The sequence below is a fragment of the Aythya fuligula genome, chromosome Z (genome assembly GCF_009819795.1).
Source record: "Aythya fuligula isolate bAytFul2 chromosome Z, bAytFul2.pri, whole genome shotgun sequence".
Classification (NCBI taxonomy): Eukaryota; Metazoa; Chordata; class Aves; order Anseriformes; family Anatidae; genus Aythya; species Aythya fuligula.
This window is the reverse complement of record NC_045593.1, coordinates 24,092,420-24,109,779: the sequence shown is the minus strand read 5'-3', so window position 1 is coordinate 24,109,779 and position 17,360 is coordinate 24,092,420. Positions and strand designations below refer to the sequence as shown.

Below are 17,360 nucleotides of genomic sequence, written 5' to 3'. Positions count from 1 at the left end.
TTGATGGATTAGCTTCACCTAATATAAATCCCTCACTTTCCTAGTCTTAGCCTGTGCCTACCTGAACAATTGTCAAGTCTATATGCAATTTAAAGTAGCACACTCATAAAAGAATAGCCTACTTCAAATGCAGGCAGTAACCTGTGTTTCTGAACTCATGACAGCACACAGCAAGAGAAGAGGTAAAATCCAACTTCTGACAGTAACTGATACACCTCCTATTTACTGTTAAAAGCTACAGATAGGCTCAATAACTTTTTTTTTTTTTTTTTTTTTTTTTTTTTATAGGACTGCAGCACAGATGCATATTCTCAAAGAACATAAGACATTCCAAAGCCGGGGTCACTTAATTGCTTATCATTTCAAAACACACAGTTACACAGGCTGAGACGAAAGATAAGACTTTGTTCCTAAGTCCATTTGCTTTTTGATCCTAGTGCCTTGTGCAAAAATGAGTGCCTAATCATCCTGCAGAAAGAATCATGTGTTTTGTCAAAAAAATTAGATCTCGACATCCATGCACCTGCAGTTTCATATAATTGCACCATCTTAACTTTTATTTGCATTTAAATTTCAACAACTTGAAATGTACCCATTGAATGTATAGATTTGCATTTGCAGAAAGGCAGCAGTGTATTACTTTTTACACTCTTAAGCAAAAAAAAAGTTCTTCTATCAGTAAAGAAATTTGTTTCTACAAAACAATGTGTGAAGCAGAAGAACTGATCAGATTCCACAACTCTGTATATACAAATATACATGCAAACATACAAATATACATGCACACAGGTATTAATATATAAACAGTTGTGATAATCCCACACATTTAACCAAATACTTTCAACTTGGTAGTGAGAAATGTAACGTATGCCCCAATGTCAAAGTCTAAAGCAAGAATTCAGAATAGCTAGGGCTGGCAATTACCGATACATTTTGCTGTCCGTTAGACCAAGTATGAAGCCTGACTTTTATTAGCTTAGAAGGGGAGCCCTCTGCCGGGTGAGGAGCCAATGCGCAATAGCCAGTGTGAAATCAGTTCTCCCAGGGATGGACTGCCTTGCACACACTGCAAAACACGCTCTGCACTGCCAACAGCACAGCCAAGCCTGTGGTATGATGCAGAAAAGTCCTGACATGATGAAGAAAGGTTCTGGCAAGGGATAGTATTTGCACATCCTCCTCCACTGAGCCCCGAGATGCTACAGACAGGACTACGGGCTAAGCCTGACCACCACAGGCCAGGGCAGCTTTGAGACAAAATTCCAGGGGAGCAGGACCAGCACTGATACTCCCCTGCTCTGGTTATTGTGCTGCCAAGCTTGCTGATATTTTGTTTAGCTGAAAGCAAAGTGCCAGCTTTTTGGCAGTGCTGCCAGGATCCTCACTCAGTCCCCAGCAAGTGAGCCATTAGGTGGTCTCATTACCTCACCTCTTACCTGTGACACAGCAAGTAGTAAAACCTACTTCATGCTTAAAACCTGCAGTATTTTACAGCAATAAAAGAGGACAGGCAGTCTGGACAAAGCAGCTTGAGGTCAGTAGGCGTGCAGGCCATTACAGGCTCCAAATCACGTGTACCAGACAGCAAGCAGCTCCTAACAGCCACTGCAGATTCCTTAGTGTCCCTCCACCCCAGCAGGACCCTGATCAACCCATGTTCTTCCCAAGAACCTCCAGTAAATCTCCCATAGCGCTACCTGTCTCTGCCAACCAGAGGGTAGCTGGCTGGCTACCTGACCATCCAGGCACTAGCTGGTCAGAATGCCATGCCAGCAACTCTACCATGTCTTCATATACTGCACACAAAAGAACGGCATGTATTTTAACTTTGGTGTTTTCACTTTGCAGAGTGCTTAATGTTATTGTAATTCACAAAAAATAAAAAATAATAAAAAAAAAAATACTGAGTTTGTGATGAACACTGTAACAGGGAACAAAAAAAATCAGTCTGGCTTTGTGCAATAGAAAAAAATAAAAGTCAAGTAATGGCCTAACATTAACTCCCGCTTTTGTGCTATGGTGTGCATAGCACCACGTTAGTAGCTATAAGATGTCCAATTTAAGATGCTGGTCCAATCTACATACTTTCTATTGTGTTGAGGCAAGAAGGATAATAAGTGAGTGATGTGATAAGAAAAAGGCCCGCAGCTGTGCAGAAGTCTCTTCCCTATTCAGACATCTCCAGCCTTGCATATAATGTACCTATTCACTGCTTAAGACACCACTAGAACTTCATGCACAATTCATTTTAGACTGAATGTTTTCATGCAGGCCTAAGAATAACAGGAAGAAAAAGAAAAAAGAAAGAGAAAAAAGAAAAAGAAAAAAGAAAAAAGAAAAAAGAAAAAAGAAAGGAGGATGCTATCACTTCAGTCTGTGAAAAATAAAAGACACCTGGCTACATCTGTTTACCTGTAATTGCCCAATCCTCATTACACCATTTTCAACAAAATAGTTTCTGTTTAAAACCTCTTAAGTTCTGTATTTCTCAATTTCTATTACAGATCATCATTCTCATAACACTTACATGAAAAAAAAAATCTCCTTCCTAAGCATCTTCAATTATTACAATGTCTCTACATGGAAATTCAAGACACTGCAGTCAATAATCTTGAAGCTGACAATTTTGAAAAATACATCTTATAATCCTCTATAAGAACTATAAAAAACACAACATTTCAGATGATCAGGTCACTGAACAATTAAGGTGCTGAATGCAGTCTTGTGTCCTAATTCTGTAGGCTTATGAAGCATTCTGTAAAGATTCAAGTTTTGGAAAGTATTTGAGCACTTTACAGGTCTAAGAGCAGAGACTAGTTAACCACAAAGTTTGAAAATTTGTAATTTTTTTTCAGCGTATTAATAGATATGCAAATGTTCTACTAAAAAACATTCCATTGCCGGGGATGGACTGTGAAACACACACATAAGGAGATCTATTTTTGTAACAGATCATATGAAAAATCCCAGAAGGACCCTCAAAATAGACAATTGTATTACAAAACATTAATTAATTCAGATGAAATATTAAAAACAAACATTTGTTTTTAATGATTAATGCAGTGTCATGATTTTAATGGTTAATGAAATGTCAAACCCTATAAATCTGATTGATACAGCCACATTTCTTCAAGTACTCTAACGATACTCTCAGGATGACTACACTTCATGTCCTCATTAGTAGCTCTAACATCAACACCTTTCAGTTTTATATTTTCCTCATAGGAAGTGTTTCAGAGCTTTATGCAACTAAGTGATCTCTTAAGTGCAACTTAAGAAACTCTCACTACTGACCCCAACTTTATAATGCCCCACCCAACCACTGCCTCAAGCCATGTAAATTTACATATCCAAAAGTATTTGCAAACACATCATTTCAAAAAATGCTTTTATCAAGCTCTGTAGAATATAGAGGTTTCAAGAATGCATTTTGCTTTTTAAGGCTTATAACACATGGCAAAGATATGCTCATTCTTTAACAATAAGCAGTTATTTGCTGCTTAATAAGGTAAGACAAGTAGTCATTAAAAGTTTGGACTCTGCTGGTTGTTATGAAACATTAGGAAGGGAAATACAGTGTCTCTAGAAATGTCTCCTCAACTATTTTGAGAAAAATGAAGAAAACCAAGGAACTATAAATTAGCTGAAAAGACATGTACATTAACTGTTAAGGGAAGGTTCCTAACTGAGCTAGGAAGGTTGGAAAAACCTTTCAATCAAAGCAGTAGGAACAGAAGTCTTTGTTTTAACCACTTAAAATTAACCTTTATTAGTTGAGGAAGGGGCTTATACAATGAACCTACCAGACATAGTAGCGATAATGCTTTTTTGTTGTTGTTGCTGTCTTTCTGCTGCTGTGTCCCAGCTCTTCAAAACATAAGCAGGCCTACAAATCCTACTGCCATGAACTTTACCTTGTACTGTTAATAGAGGTGGGAGAGCTATAGCATGCCCAGGGTGCTATTCACTATGGCCCCATCCTTTGCTTAGATATTCTTTGTTAATAAGCTGTAAAAGGAATTACCTCAAGCTAACATACTAAGTCCCCATGCATTAATAATTTCCTTTGCACACAGTAAGCAACTCTGCCTTCCTCCTACCAAATATTTGATTTAAAATCAGGGATTTTTGCATAAGTTAGCAGTGTGTTTTACTGTTTGTCAACTAAATTAGATGCTAACTCATGGAATCAAAACAAGTGCAATCTAATTTTCTTGAATGGGGTTTTAATATTTTCTGCACAGTTTATTGATACTGATTAATAAATCTTTTGAGTCTCTGGATTAAAATAATAAATATATGTAAATAAAGGGGAAAATTTCAGTTTCTTCAGATGATCTCTTTGGGGTACTGTTCAAGAAAATTTGTCTGGGAGTAGAGTGGCAGTTAACTAAAATCTTCAGAATATACACCTCCCACCCCTACCACTGTATGATACACATTCTATTGGTTTACAAAAAATTCCTATTTTTTAATGAAAAAGAAAGGAATACCATGAGGCTGTAGAAAACATGGATACTAAACTGATGTTAATGAAAAAGAGTTTCTTATAAAACAAATGTTGCACATCACTACGGAAAATATAAATAAGTTGGTTCTGTAATTATCTACTCTTGCATTGCTTGATTTGAAAAACAGTAAACACTTACTGTCCCTAAACATAAACTTTAATATTAAAGAAAATAACACCATAAAACTTTTAAAATTAGGAATTTTTACCTGGTACAGGCTGTCTCTCATTCCATTCACTTGTGATTAAAACCTCTAGGATCTTTATGTGGTGTTCAGTATTATCAGAGCTGCAAGAGATGGATTAGACAGTAAGAAACAGGAAAAAGAAGTTTACTTTAGTGTTATTCAAAAGAATCGGAAAAAATACAGTAACGCTAGTAAAAAATAACGTAATGTAAAATAACAACGTACCTTGCTATCTGGAATTTGAAAAGCAGAGGGCTGAAAATTTCAGCTAGAGACCTTGCATTTAGGAGGTTTTTGCTGGAGGCTTGACAAAGTCTGAGGAAATGTTTGAGCAAATATTGGAGTGTGAGCCAATACTGGGGAGGTATATTTGGAGATCTGATGAGTTTCTTCAGCAACTGAGCATATTCCTCTGAGCTCTGGACTTCTGCAAGCAAACAGACAAAAAGCTCTTGATATCAGAACAAGAAAATTTAACAAGTAAAATGTAACTATATATGACTCTTTTGCAAGCATCAATCTTACAGAAAAATAATAAAAATTATGTCCTTTGTGAGTGCTGCAAGACTTGTTTCTTCTTTTGAAAAAAGTGAAATGCTCAGGGAAAAGTAAAGAACAAGTATTTAAAAGTCAAATGGAAACAGATATGCATTTTGGTAAAAACCACAATGTGTTCAGAGTGTACTGGTAGAAGTCTGTCTTGTGTTTAGCGTCACACATGATTGGGTAATTCTGAGATGCACAAGATAAGTCTCACAGGTGCTGTTCTAACTTTGAAGGTTACCAGTAGCAATATCCTGTCCTGGGACATATAACAGAATACCAGGCCCACAAGCTGAAAGCCTGTAAGTTGTGATTGTTTGAAACGACCACTATGGATGATGACTCTTACACGCCTGCATTTGTCACTTCATAATCTGTTAACTCCCAACATACTGCAGAACACCATGACCTCTAATACATTTACTTTGTCAGCACTGATAAAAAGTTAAAAATTAGCTTTCTGCACACAGATAAGTCCTTGATTTTTCCCCCACAGCTTTTCTATAGTCATTCTACCTCCTAAAATGCAGAGAACTGGGCTATCCCTATATTTTGCATTATGTTAACTTAAACGGGTAAGTAAATAATGCATGTCTAGATCTGAACTGAAACAGCTTCCACCAAAAGCAATGAAGGTATCTTTTTTTTTTTTTTGAGATGCTGCCAGGTTGTTCAGAATCTTCCGTGTTCTGTGGGGGACAGCTGGATCACTGGGTGCTCACAATCCTAACAAAAGCTCCTTTGTTTGACATTTGAAATAATTCAGTGTTCATACCTTGAGCTACAGAAATCATGTCACTGTAAACAGCTGCTGGAACGATGGGATTTGGCAGGTCCAGGAGATATCTCTTGAGAGCGTCTGATAAAGTGTGTACATCAAAAGACTCTAAATCCAATGAAGAGGCATCTAAAGGGAAAGAGCAACATACTTTTTAGACATTAGAAATTGGAAGAAATGTACAGGTTTGTGATATGAACTCTTTATACCAAGCCAAAACTGCTAATTAATATCTGGTTTATGGAGAACAATTCAAAAGACATAATGGAAGACACCAATATGCATCTTTGACATGAGGAATATACAGTGCTCAACACTATGTCCAGGCCTTTGGCATCCGATGAACCAAATGACTATCACAGCTTGTGTAGCCTTCTGTCATGTACAGTGCAGGACTGACCTCATAATAATGGTAGTGACTTGCTGGATGTTGGCAATGTTGTGGAACATCAGAATATTTTTAACAGGTCTCTGTTTTACCTGTAAATATTTTGTGTAAGAAGTAAGTATTAATCAAGGCTTTGCTCAAATGCAGGTTCTCTGCTGGCAGCTCCTTCTATTATGACTGGAAGCTTGATTAACAACTTGGGGCCCCATGTCTGTAAATATTTATGTGAGTAAGTGGAAACAAATAGACACGTGCAAAACTTGGTGCTTGGTGCACCATCAGTTGGGATTTATCTTGTAAAACCTGGTATCCTTCCAGCATAGTTATGACTCGAGCTGAGGTCTGAGAGTGCCACTAATTCTTAGCACTGAAGCAAGGAATATCAACAGCAAAAATAAAAATAGGAAAACACAGAAATGCTTAGTGTGAGCAAGATTGGCTTTCCTCCTAAAACATGAAAATCTGCTGCAGTAAAGTCCCAAATGTTTGCATGTTTGGTACAAGAATTTAAATATACCAGTGCTGACTGACTTTCCAGAGTAGCCAAATCCCTTGTAAAATAACTCTTGAGCCTATTTGGCCAGATTAAACCAAACTCAGCAGGAAGGTAGAGGACACAGTTACAAAGTGTGTCTACACATACTGTAAAATAAGGCATCCGAGAGAGTAGTGAAACACTTAGTGGTCCTCCTTCCCCTTCTTTTTTTTCCCCAAAGGAAAGCTTGCAGTAGGAGCTCAATCTTTGTCAGACACCAAAGAATCCACTTGAGAAAATTACAATGGAAAAACTTGTAACGTGGCTATGAATTCCACAAATGCAATGAAGCATCAGAGAATACAACCACAAATTTCTACAAAACAGTTTTCAATAGGTCTGTTGCTCACAGGATGTTTATTTCATAATTCAAGTTAAGTCCTGATTCTCTCAGTGTTGACCCATTCTCTCAAGTACATCCCAAATTATTATAATGAATACACGAGTAAAAATAAACTTGTGGTACTCTGCAACTCTTTGGGTGTGAAGTCATAAACAGATCTTAACTATTCTGTCTGCTGAGCTGGCCAGATGCAAATCAGTTTTGATTTTAGAGCTAAGTAGCACTGTGTTGAAGCTACCAGGCAGTTATCCAAATTAATATGCAGAGCATTTTAACCATAAGCAGAACAGCACATTAATGCTGTTCATGGTTCAGAAAACAAAGCTGACTTGCACACTGATTGATCAAGAGAGCAGGCAGAGGAGATCGGGTCTGCTTGTATCCATGTATCTGGACGCCTACTGCACTGTCTCTGTCCTGGAAGACTCTGATAGTATGTTAAAGAGAACAGAGAAAGAGACTGCTACTGAAGGGTAAAGTCCTGATCTCCCTTCCTAAACCTAATTACATTTTAAAGAATACACGTAAACCACAAGTTTTTGATCTTAGGAGATAGACAAACCTTTCATAAAAGTGCACATTAGTTTCAAGGCTTAACAAGGGATCCAAATAAATTAAGAAATGTACCAATTTTGTTACTGTAAATAATATAATTAGAATAGTAAAAATAAGGTTTAGGCAGCTAGCACCACAAGCAGATCTCCTGTCTCTGCTTTCATGCATGTACTTCTCTCCCTCCACAATCAGTAGAGTACTAGATGCTCTTTTGATGTGAAGGAATGGTCAACTCATAGTATCATCTCTTGTTCATTTTACTAATAGTTGTAATTACTAAAACTGATGAGAGCTAATTTACAGTATGAGTTGCTTGCTTACACTGTTTGCCAATACGGCATGTAGCCAGTTTCCTTTCCTAGCTCTTGTATTTCTGTGCTCTTTCATGCAAGAGGAAGCTCACAACACACGTTGCACCCCAGCTTGCAAAGGCACGGTCAAGCACTCCTGCTACAATAGCTCCTCATCTCTCACAGTGCAACTGACTTTTGTCATGCCAGTATATTCTGGCATGAAAAAAAAAATAATACCAAAGAGAAGGAAGTATATTTCAGAGAAGTTGAATGGGTATGTGATGTTAGTGGTGTAACTGCATTTTACTGTCCAAAGCCTGAGAACCCAGGCTACTGCAGCAACATCAGATCAATTCTCGATTTCCCTTCCAGCATCATCTCTGTACCAGGCAAGCAACATTCAGCTATTGCCTCTCACCACACCAAAAAAAAAAAAAAGCATGCACAGGACTGCATGTAAACAATTGGCCATTTGTTTACAAAATATTAACCTGTAGCCTTACAGGAATAGTGCATCTTTCCCTTGCCTCTTAAAACAAACAAAGAACTCCCCACCCTCACCGTCACCCCCCCCTACTTTTTTTTTTTTTTTTTTTTTTTTCTGAGCAGCTAGACTTTTAGTCCTTGAATAAGCAAGTGGTCAAGAAATTATTAAAATCACTATTATTGAGAAAAGAACCATACAATAAAAAAAGACAACCCACAAAAGCAAATAAGTACTTTTCATATTAAGTGTAAACTTTACTAATTTATTTATTTTTTAACTGATATTTGCCTGATTAGTATTATATTATCCAGAATCAGATCATACATAAGCTGAGTAGGGGACCAAATAAAATGGTATCAGTGTGACCACAAAATCCATCTAGTGCTTTAAGGAAGAAAGCTGTACTTACCACATTCAAGAATTTGTCTTAATTCTGCTGAGCTGCTTGAGCCTTGTGTTACATACAAAGTTGAGCACTCCAGACCTTCAAAACAAAATCGATGGGATACATAAATATTCCAGTGACTGTTGCCATGAGACAACATACTTCTGTTTTCTTCAAATAAATGCCTACAGTATAAATTAGCAACATTCTCCCACCACCACCCTCCTACTGAATGTGATTGCTTTTCAAGGCTCTAAAACACTTCTTTACACATGCTAACTGCTGGATCTGCAGACAGAGCTGGACGTTGAAGCTCAGAGATCCCAACAGCCCCCCATTCTTGGCATAATGCTCCACAAGATGACCACAGAAGGCCAGGACTAGGAAACAGAGGCACATATCCCAGGGAAGAAAACAGCCTGCAGGAGCAGCATGGGAGCCAGATCTTCTTTTATACTCCACATGAACGTATCTACTCATCGAAACACTAGGTCTTTTAGGTAGATAGAAGTAAGAAGCCCAAGTTATGCCACTGCAGGAATGGGACATGGACATGACAAAAGTTCTGACATTTTCAAGTTAATGTCAAAGACTTAACTGAGACTTAAAAGCATGCTCAACTTTTGCCACCCTATGTGGTTAGCAGTGACAGACAGTATGGAACAGGCAAGTCTTAGGCTGCTGTTGACTATTTGTAGAGCCTGAAACTTCACAGTGTATAAAGAGGTACGTCACTGGTGAGAGAAAATGTCTGTATATGCCCCATAATATGTCTGGCTTACACAAGTAACAAAAAGCATTGGTAGATCACTATTCAGCCTACCTTTCTTTTCAATTGTCTCCACTATCTTGATGAGGATTGGTGGAGCAACATCAGGAGGTGAAAACTGCTCTGTAAGATCTGGAAGTGAAAAAGCTGCAAAAGAAAAAAGAAGAAGAAAAAAAAGAAAAATAAGCCAAGGTACAGCTGAATTCAATTTCTATTTATGAAAATAATGACGCATAATGAAACCTGCTAATATTTAAGCATGGAACACATTCGTCTTATCAGCTGTAAAAGACTGTGCAAACATCCCACTTGTCAGGCCTAAATGAGAACACTCCACAATTTACCAGAAAGCTGTAAAAATGATGACGACTGTATTTTTACAGCATTTTCTTTCAGAGATTTCAATCAGTGCTAGATTCACCTTCCGTATTACACAAGAAAAGAAAATATAATAAAAGCTTGCCACTTATGGAAGGACAGAAATACAATGTGGGAAAAAAAAGAAAAAATTTGTTCCTGAAGCATTTACATCCACTGTGCACCAGATGAGGGAGCTAAACACATCACCATTTGGGAGCTGCTGATCCACTAGGTAAACATGCAAAAGCATGAAATAGCAGGAGAAACAAAAGTTCATATTCGTATAAAAGCTAAGTGATATGTGTATGTATATATTATGTATGTATATATATATATATATATTTCATTTTTCAAGCTTAATTGTATTAACAGCATAGTTTTACTGAAGCAGGAATTTTCTTTTCTACAATAACCAGTTAAGAATAAGTAGCAGTCTAATCAGAAAGAAACATTTTGTCAATTCAAATAAACCTGCATACTAATTCTGTACAGAGTCAGTTTTCATGCAACGTGATTTCTTCACTAAGACAACATACAAATTAATGTTCTGGTGCTATGATGTAAGGGATGATCTATCTCTAAATGCATAATTTTAACCAAAAGAATATTTTCAATGTTTTAGACAGGTCCTGGTGAATTCCGGGAAAGCAAAAACATTTACATAAAGATATTATTAAACAGCTGCCAGAAACATCTGGCATTCTTTGATGATTAATAAACAAAGCTTAATAGTTGAAGTAAAAGTTGCCAGTTGCCTAAGTGATGGTGATCTCTGGACAATTAAATTCATCATGGACTGATTGAGAACAATACTTAAACACACATACACCTACGTGTGCATGCACATTAACACACCATATTTCTAGAAACCTGAAACTGAACTGAATTGTTATAATAATTAAATAAGAGAAGGAAAAAAAAAAAAAGAAGAAGAAGAAGAAACAATAGGAGAATATGAATACCGAGTTTTTATTGAAAATATTTTAGATAAGCAAAAAATTAAATACACCACAACTGAGAGAGCAGGCAATTCTGGCTGAGACCTTACCCTAGTTTGGAAGCATCAATGACATATCTTTTTAAAAATGCAAACAATTTAGAAGTGCAAAAGACAGGAAGTAAGTTACAGAAGAAATCTGGAAGTGAAGAAAATAGAAGAATGAAAGACAATTTACATAATATTTACAAACTAGGAGTAGAAGTAGATCGTACTGGTACACTGAGACATGCTACTTACAAAAGGAATCAGAATTATTGTATGAAAATGATGAAATACTTTCCAGTCCATTCATAACTGAAAAGGACATTAGAAAAATATCTTCTAGTTTAAACAGCTTAATTTAGGATGCCCAGAAAATGAGCATTCAGGAGTCCCAAAGAGTTGCCTCAGCAGATTTCTGGCCTGATGTTACTTTTTCATGACTCCTGGAACATCAAAACAACTCCTGGGGATCAAAGGAGTTCTAATGCTCTACCCGTACCCTGAAAAGACAAGATGACCCTGATGACTACACACTAATTAAATTGGGCAAATCTTGGGCAAAATAGAGGAACACTTGATATGAGATTATAATGATAAAACAATAAAAGGCTGCACTGTAAATAAGGACTGTCTGCATACCTTTTAGAGGATAGGTTTTATTAAAAAACACACACATTACTTCCTTCCTTGATGGCATCATAGAAAAAAAAATGCAAATGAGTTGACAAACTCTAACGTTTTGTCAGATAGCAGACTTAGAACAACCCTGCAATTAAAGCCTACATACAAAGTGAATAGTTGGCTCTATAGGTGAAGCCAACCAGCATATCTCCAGGTGTAGTTATTAATGTAGAACAAACTACTCATGGAGGCACAGATATCTTCATCTCTTCACATTGTTAAACCACTTCCAGGTGCCTTTTCGAACACATCCTTTATCTTAACATCATGTCTGCTTTATCAAACCCAAGTTGGGTTCAAATGCAAGACTTCACAGTCCAAGCAGCCTCTGCTGAGTCATGCTGAAATAAAGGCCATCTGATTTGTAAAACTGATATCAAATAATTCTTTTCATTCCTAAACTACGAGTCCATCTTATAGTAAAGGCAAATCTACTGAAAGAATAAACGAATTACTAGATCAGAAATGTATCAATGGGTGTTCTACAAAAACACTCCAAGTATGACATACTAATAGTGTCACAGAAAGCTAAGGGCATAAAATGCATCCTTAACATGGTAGCAAAACAGAGGTAGGTTTTAAGAACAGAGTTTGCATAGTTTTAATTACAAAAATAATTTTTTGCTCCCTTAGATAGCCAGTTACCTCACTCCTTCTTAAGTAACATCAGAGTAATTGCATCATCTCTGAACAAAGATAATATCTCTTAACTCCAGCTGGAGGCAGCAGTTCTGTCTAAACTGAAATTGAGCAAGAAAAGGAGAGATGAATAGGGAGAAAGAGACAGAAGGAAGTCAGTCTGACAGACACTATTCAGCTGTTATCCCTTGTTTCAGGCAGCAGAGATGACTATGCTTTCTCACACTAACCAAAATGTGCCTTGAAATGATCGCAAGGGATATACTGCAAATGGCTATAAACAAGGCGTATTTAGAAAAATAATTCTATTTCTCAGTAGATTTAGATTTTTGTACAGGACAGATGAATTAGGATTGATAAACAAAGCTCAAACATTGAAGTAAAATCCAAGCAAACAAAAAGGGAAAATCTAATGTCAAGGGAAGATTTCAGTTCATAGGAAGACACTGCAGTGAAGAAAGACTATGGAACACAGTTTGTCCCCAAGGGACATAAAGAATAGGGTGGATGTATACCTTAACCAGATTACTTGAACAGGGAATGCCTCTGCATCTCCACGCTTTTCATCTACACTTTAAAGAGGGTCTTAGCTTATAAACTAAATTTCTTTCCTAATCTGTTACTGAATCTCTTTGTTTCACAGTATCCTTAGATCAATAATATTCTTAGATGATGATAATGAAAAGCTTTTGGAAGCACTTACCTTTACCATTATGTAAAATCTACAATAAGTCTACAGAACATGTGTACATAGAGCAAACATTGCATTGGTTAAAATAAAATATTTCCTACACTGGAAAAATATCAAAAATAGTAATAAAATATAAAAATAGAAACCAGGATTTCTGATCTCTTCTCTTCTTCCCTATATCCCATGCCAATTCTCCAAAAGCAGAATTTTTTATCCATTAGAGACATTGCTGAACTTTTAAATATGAAGAGAGCCTTTAAAATAATGAAAATCTACTCCATAAATACATAAGCTACAGAATACTTATGAATTTGACTAAAAATCCAGGATAATCACCTCTCTGTTAATGCTACGAATACATTAGTGAGTACAAGCTCAATAGCAAAAAGACACACATGAACATGAGAAAAAAGTTACTTTCAGCACAGTAATGACAGAACAATACATCTAAACAATACAGTTATAGTGCTCAACAACATTGAATAAATCCTCACTTTATAAGCATGGAGGAGATATTAACAAATGAATATTACTTAACCCTCCACATATTCTAGTATTTCCTACTCATTGCTGTCATTTCCCATATTATAGCATCATATTTCCCACATTATAGCATCATACTGTCTTGTACTTTAAATTCCCAAAATTTTGCACAAAATAGAAAATTATGTCCATTTTAAGCTGAAGATCTCGCAAAACACACATCTGTTAGAAAAAAAGAAGACTCGGCAGTATTTGCAGAACTGAAGCCAGTTTGCAACATCTACACAAAGGACAGCCAAATTTGGGAAGTGCCCTTCATTTTCAAAATGATTATAAGAAATGGCAGAGGCTAACCTGAAGAAAACCACAGCTAGTTTTGGAAAAACAATTTGAATACTGTAGCCAAAACACAAGGCATCCTTAAAGAAGTCCTAATTCAAGGTTAGATGTTCTAGAAGAAAATATAGCATGCATATTCAGATATTTCCAGAGGAAAAGGAAAACTTTCCAGATAGGTCACGTTTAGTAAAAGAGGAAGATAATAAATTCTGACATGCAATCTTCATTTAGTACCTGATTTCAAAAGTATCTTTTGCTTTGAAGCATGCTGTAGCACAGCACAGAGGTTTGGAGAACCAAATCCAGTCTTAAGAATCTGAGCAACTTTGTAGATCCCTTTACTACAATCCAGTATCAGTTTTTCGCTTAGAGCAATCATTTTTTTCCCCAAAATCCTGTGCTTTATTTTTTTGGAAATCCCACTGTCTCCAAAATAATAAGATTCTGAAAAGCTGTCATACAGTTTTCGTGTCTTCTTTCTAGTCACAAGCCTGGTAGTAGGTCTCCAGATAGTAAGGAAGCTTCTGATGACACACGATAAAAGCTGGATTTTCCACTAGCTCTATTTTTACCTTGCCACAGTGAGAACCAATGAGAGGAACCACAAGTCAGGGTTCTCTCCAATCTGTGAACTCTTCACTCTCCCTGATACAGACAGGCCTGAACAGCACTAAGGCAACCGCAACGTGTGGGAGATGAGAGCATACCTTACGTTCAAGGGTTGCCAACACAGCTACAAAGTGCAAGATGAAACCAGCCCGCACCTGCACCTTTTGGAAGGCTTCTCAGTAAAAAGAGATATTTTAGAGTTAGTACCTGGCAACGACAAGTGGAAATTTAAAGCTGGAATTTGGCTTCAGAAGTTTCTGAGCCAAATCTTTCGGTACTGTTGGAAGAAGAATGAAAATGAATACATTAAAAAAAAAAAAAAAAAAAGTTACATTAAAAAAAAAGTTACATTAAAATGTAACAACACAAACCATGGAAGGAAGTTCAATTTCTGGATATTTTACAGGAACTATATACTAACATTACTTTAATTTAGCTTTGAATCAAGATTACTCCATGCACTTTCTTTTTTTTCTTTTTTTTTTTTTTTTTTTTCAGAAATGGCATTTAAAGTTGTTTATACATACTGCATTTGATGACAACATGACTGTACATAAAAGCATAGTATTTGACAGCACAGGTCTTAAGATGATCATAACTGGCTTATGTGTGTGCAGACACATTCTTTATATGTGTATCCACCTACATAGTGAAGTATGCAGTCACAAGATTTTCACATATCCATGTTTGAAAGTCATTCAGTATGTCCAAACATGAATGCTTTAACCAGCACTAAGTACTGTGCATGGGAAAAGTACTTCACCATTATCAGATATTTTCCCTGAAAGAGAATCTGAATTTCAGTGAGGATCCTGGCAGCCTGGCATTGCTGCAGAGCTGTTCAGGCAGTGGCATGTATTAAGGCAGCCTGGTGTACTTGGTGTACTGTGTGTCCTTCCTGCTAGCAGTCCCCAGGGTGGAGAGACAGCAGTGTATTAAGGGCTCTCATGAAAAGCCCCGTCTGTGGAAACCAGAGTGCAGGTCCTGTAACACTGGGAAGCACCAGGAGTGCCTCTGCAAGGCTGGTCAGGTGGCCTGGTGCTTCTCAGAGACCTTGGTAGTGGTTGCTCCAGACAGAGCCTCACTTGGCCTTCTCTGCCCCTCAGCACCCACCTCCATCAGCAGGGGACGCAAGGCTATGTGAACCTCACAGCCCATCAGGGAACGAAATCAGCCTGACTGACACAAAAGCCATAACTTTTAGTGTGGGGGCATTTCATGGCCCCTTGTACGTTTTGTTACAGTCTTAGGAAGCAACAGTTTCTGTAGAAACATTTGGTAGAACAAGTATGAGGGATCTGTGCTTTAAGTTCAAGCAAGACAGAAAAAGACTAGTCTGGCATTACAAATAAATACCACAGAGAAATTCACTCTGAGGACAGTAACCTTGCCTCAGCACCTGTAATTTTAGAGAGCTTAATGACATTTACCAAAAGAACAAACAAATACAGTATTTAGAACTGCCCACCTGTTATTAGAAAAAGGTTTTGACTGGACAGCGATGAAAGACAAGAAGGTGAGAGTGAAGACAAAGAAGTTTATGTCATTGTGTGTCATAGATAAATCAAGCACTACAATAGACAGTAAATTCAGCTGCAACTGTTGGAAGAATAAAAGACCTCTCCTTGTGCCCCTTCTGACCTAGGATGATTCAGGTTTGACTGCAATTAAATTCTCCTAGGGGCTGAAAACACCATTGAAAATGGCAGGAGTGCTCAACCACCTTTTCCAGTACTCATTTAATTAGAACTATTTCAAAAATATTAATGGGAAAATATGAGAGTTTTAAACTTCAGTGAATTTGACACATCATTATGAGTGGCTTAGTAAGTCTGTCTACTATTACTTGCCTTTTATTTTTATCAGATGTCGTCAATCAGGCAGACTCTGTGAACTCAGAATACCACAGAAGCCATGGCTGATAGAGGAGACTACATCCAAGAGAAATGAAGAGAGACGAAGATTATCTGAGTACTAGAAAAAGAAAAGGTCTGTCCCACTAACGCTATCAGCCTTCAGGCTCACAAGAAGCCCATCTTAATGTAGGCTGAAAAATGTCTGCAAGTCAAGATTTATTACCGTATGAATGATCTCAAAGCTCTGAAAAGAAATGAAGAAATAGTGCCTGCTGGTGACCTTACGTGACTGAATTACAACTGGGAAGCTTGATGGAAATACTGCTGATTCTAAAGCCCCATCAGAAAATTCTTCTATAATATGCAGCCAGCCCAGTTTACTTCTTCCATTTGTCAGCAGGTGTTGACTACATGCTAGAAGACAGTGACAACTTAATTCAGATGTTGTCTGCTAATGGTATGTTGAAGATATTAGCCTCAGTGAAAATAAAGAGCTGTACAGGAAAAACAGTTTACCATATCAGTGGTCAGTCCTCTTTTTCCTTCATCTACAATGGATAAACAGTCAAATAAAGCAGAATGCCTTTTCTAGGGCATCTCAATGGTAACAATTAACTCATGGATAAACAATACTCTCTTAATATTCTTTTGGACTTCAGTCACTTTTTAAAGCATTTGTATTTCTTCTGTGATCCTACATCAGACACGTAGGGGGACAAGAATTTTTTGAAGGGGTTTATTCCAAAAGATAACTGCTGTAATTCTTACCAACGTGACCTTCTGAACTTCAATCCATCCCTACACACTGATCAATCACAAAGCCAGAATTTACAGAAACCTAGTGTGAGGTATGTACCAACAAACACCCCTTATAAGCTTGAAAATTCAGGGCATTTCAGACTGATACTTGTAGAAAAAATGTATAAGTTGTAATATATGGTACTTA

At 37.1% G+C, this 17,360-nt stretch overlaps 1 protein-coding gene across 1 annotated transcript in view; it reads right to left on the bottom strand.

Moving 5' to 3' along the window:
* Window positions 1–17,360, bottom strand: part of PIK3R1 (phosphoinositide-3-kinase regulatory subunit 1) — a 54,590-nt gene that overhangs the window by 11,871 nt on the left and 25,359 nt on the right. The window contains exons 3-7 of the mRNA XM_032206600.1: window positions 9,829–9,921; window positions 9,030–9,104; window positions 6,017–6,148; window positions 4,924–5,125; window positions 4,720–4,799 (exon numbers count right to left, since the gene is read on the bottom strand). Coding sequence (XP_032062491.1) covers window positions 4,720–4,799; window positions 4,924–5,125; window positions 6,017–6,148; window positions 9,030–9,104; window positions 9,829–9,921 — 582 coding nt within the window. The remainder of the gene's footprint in view (window positions 1–4,719; window positions 4,800–4,923; window positions 5,126–6,016; window positions 6,149–9,029; window positions 9,105–9,828; window positions 9,922–17,360) is intronic.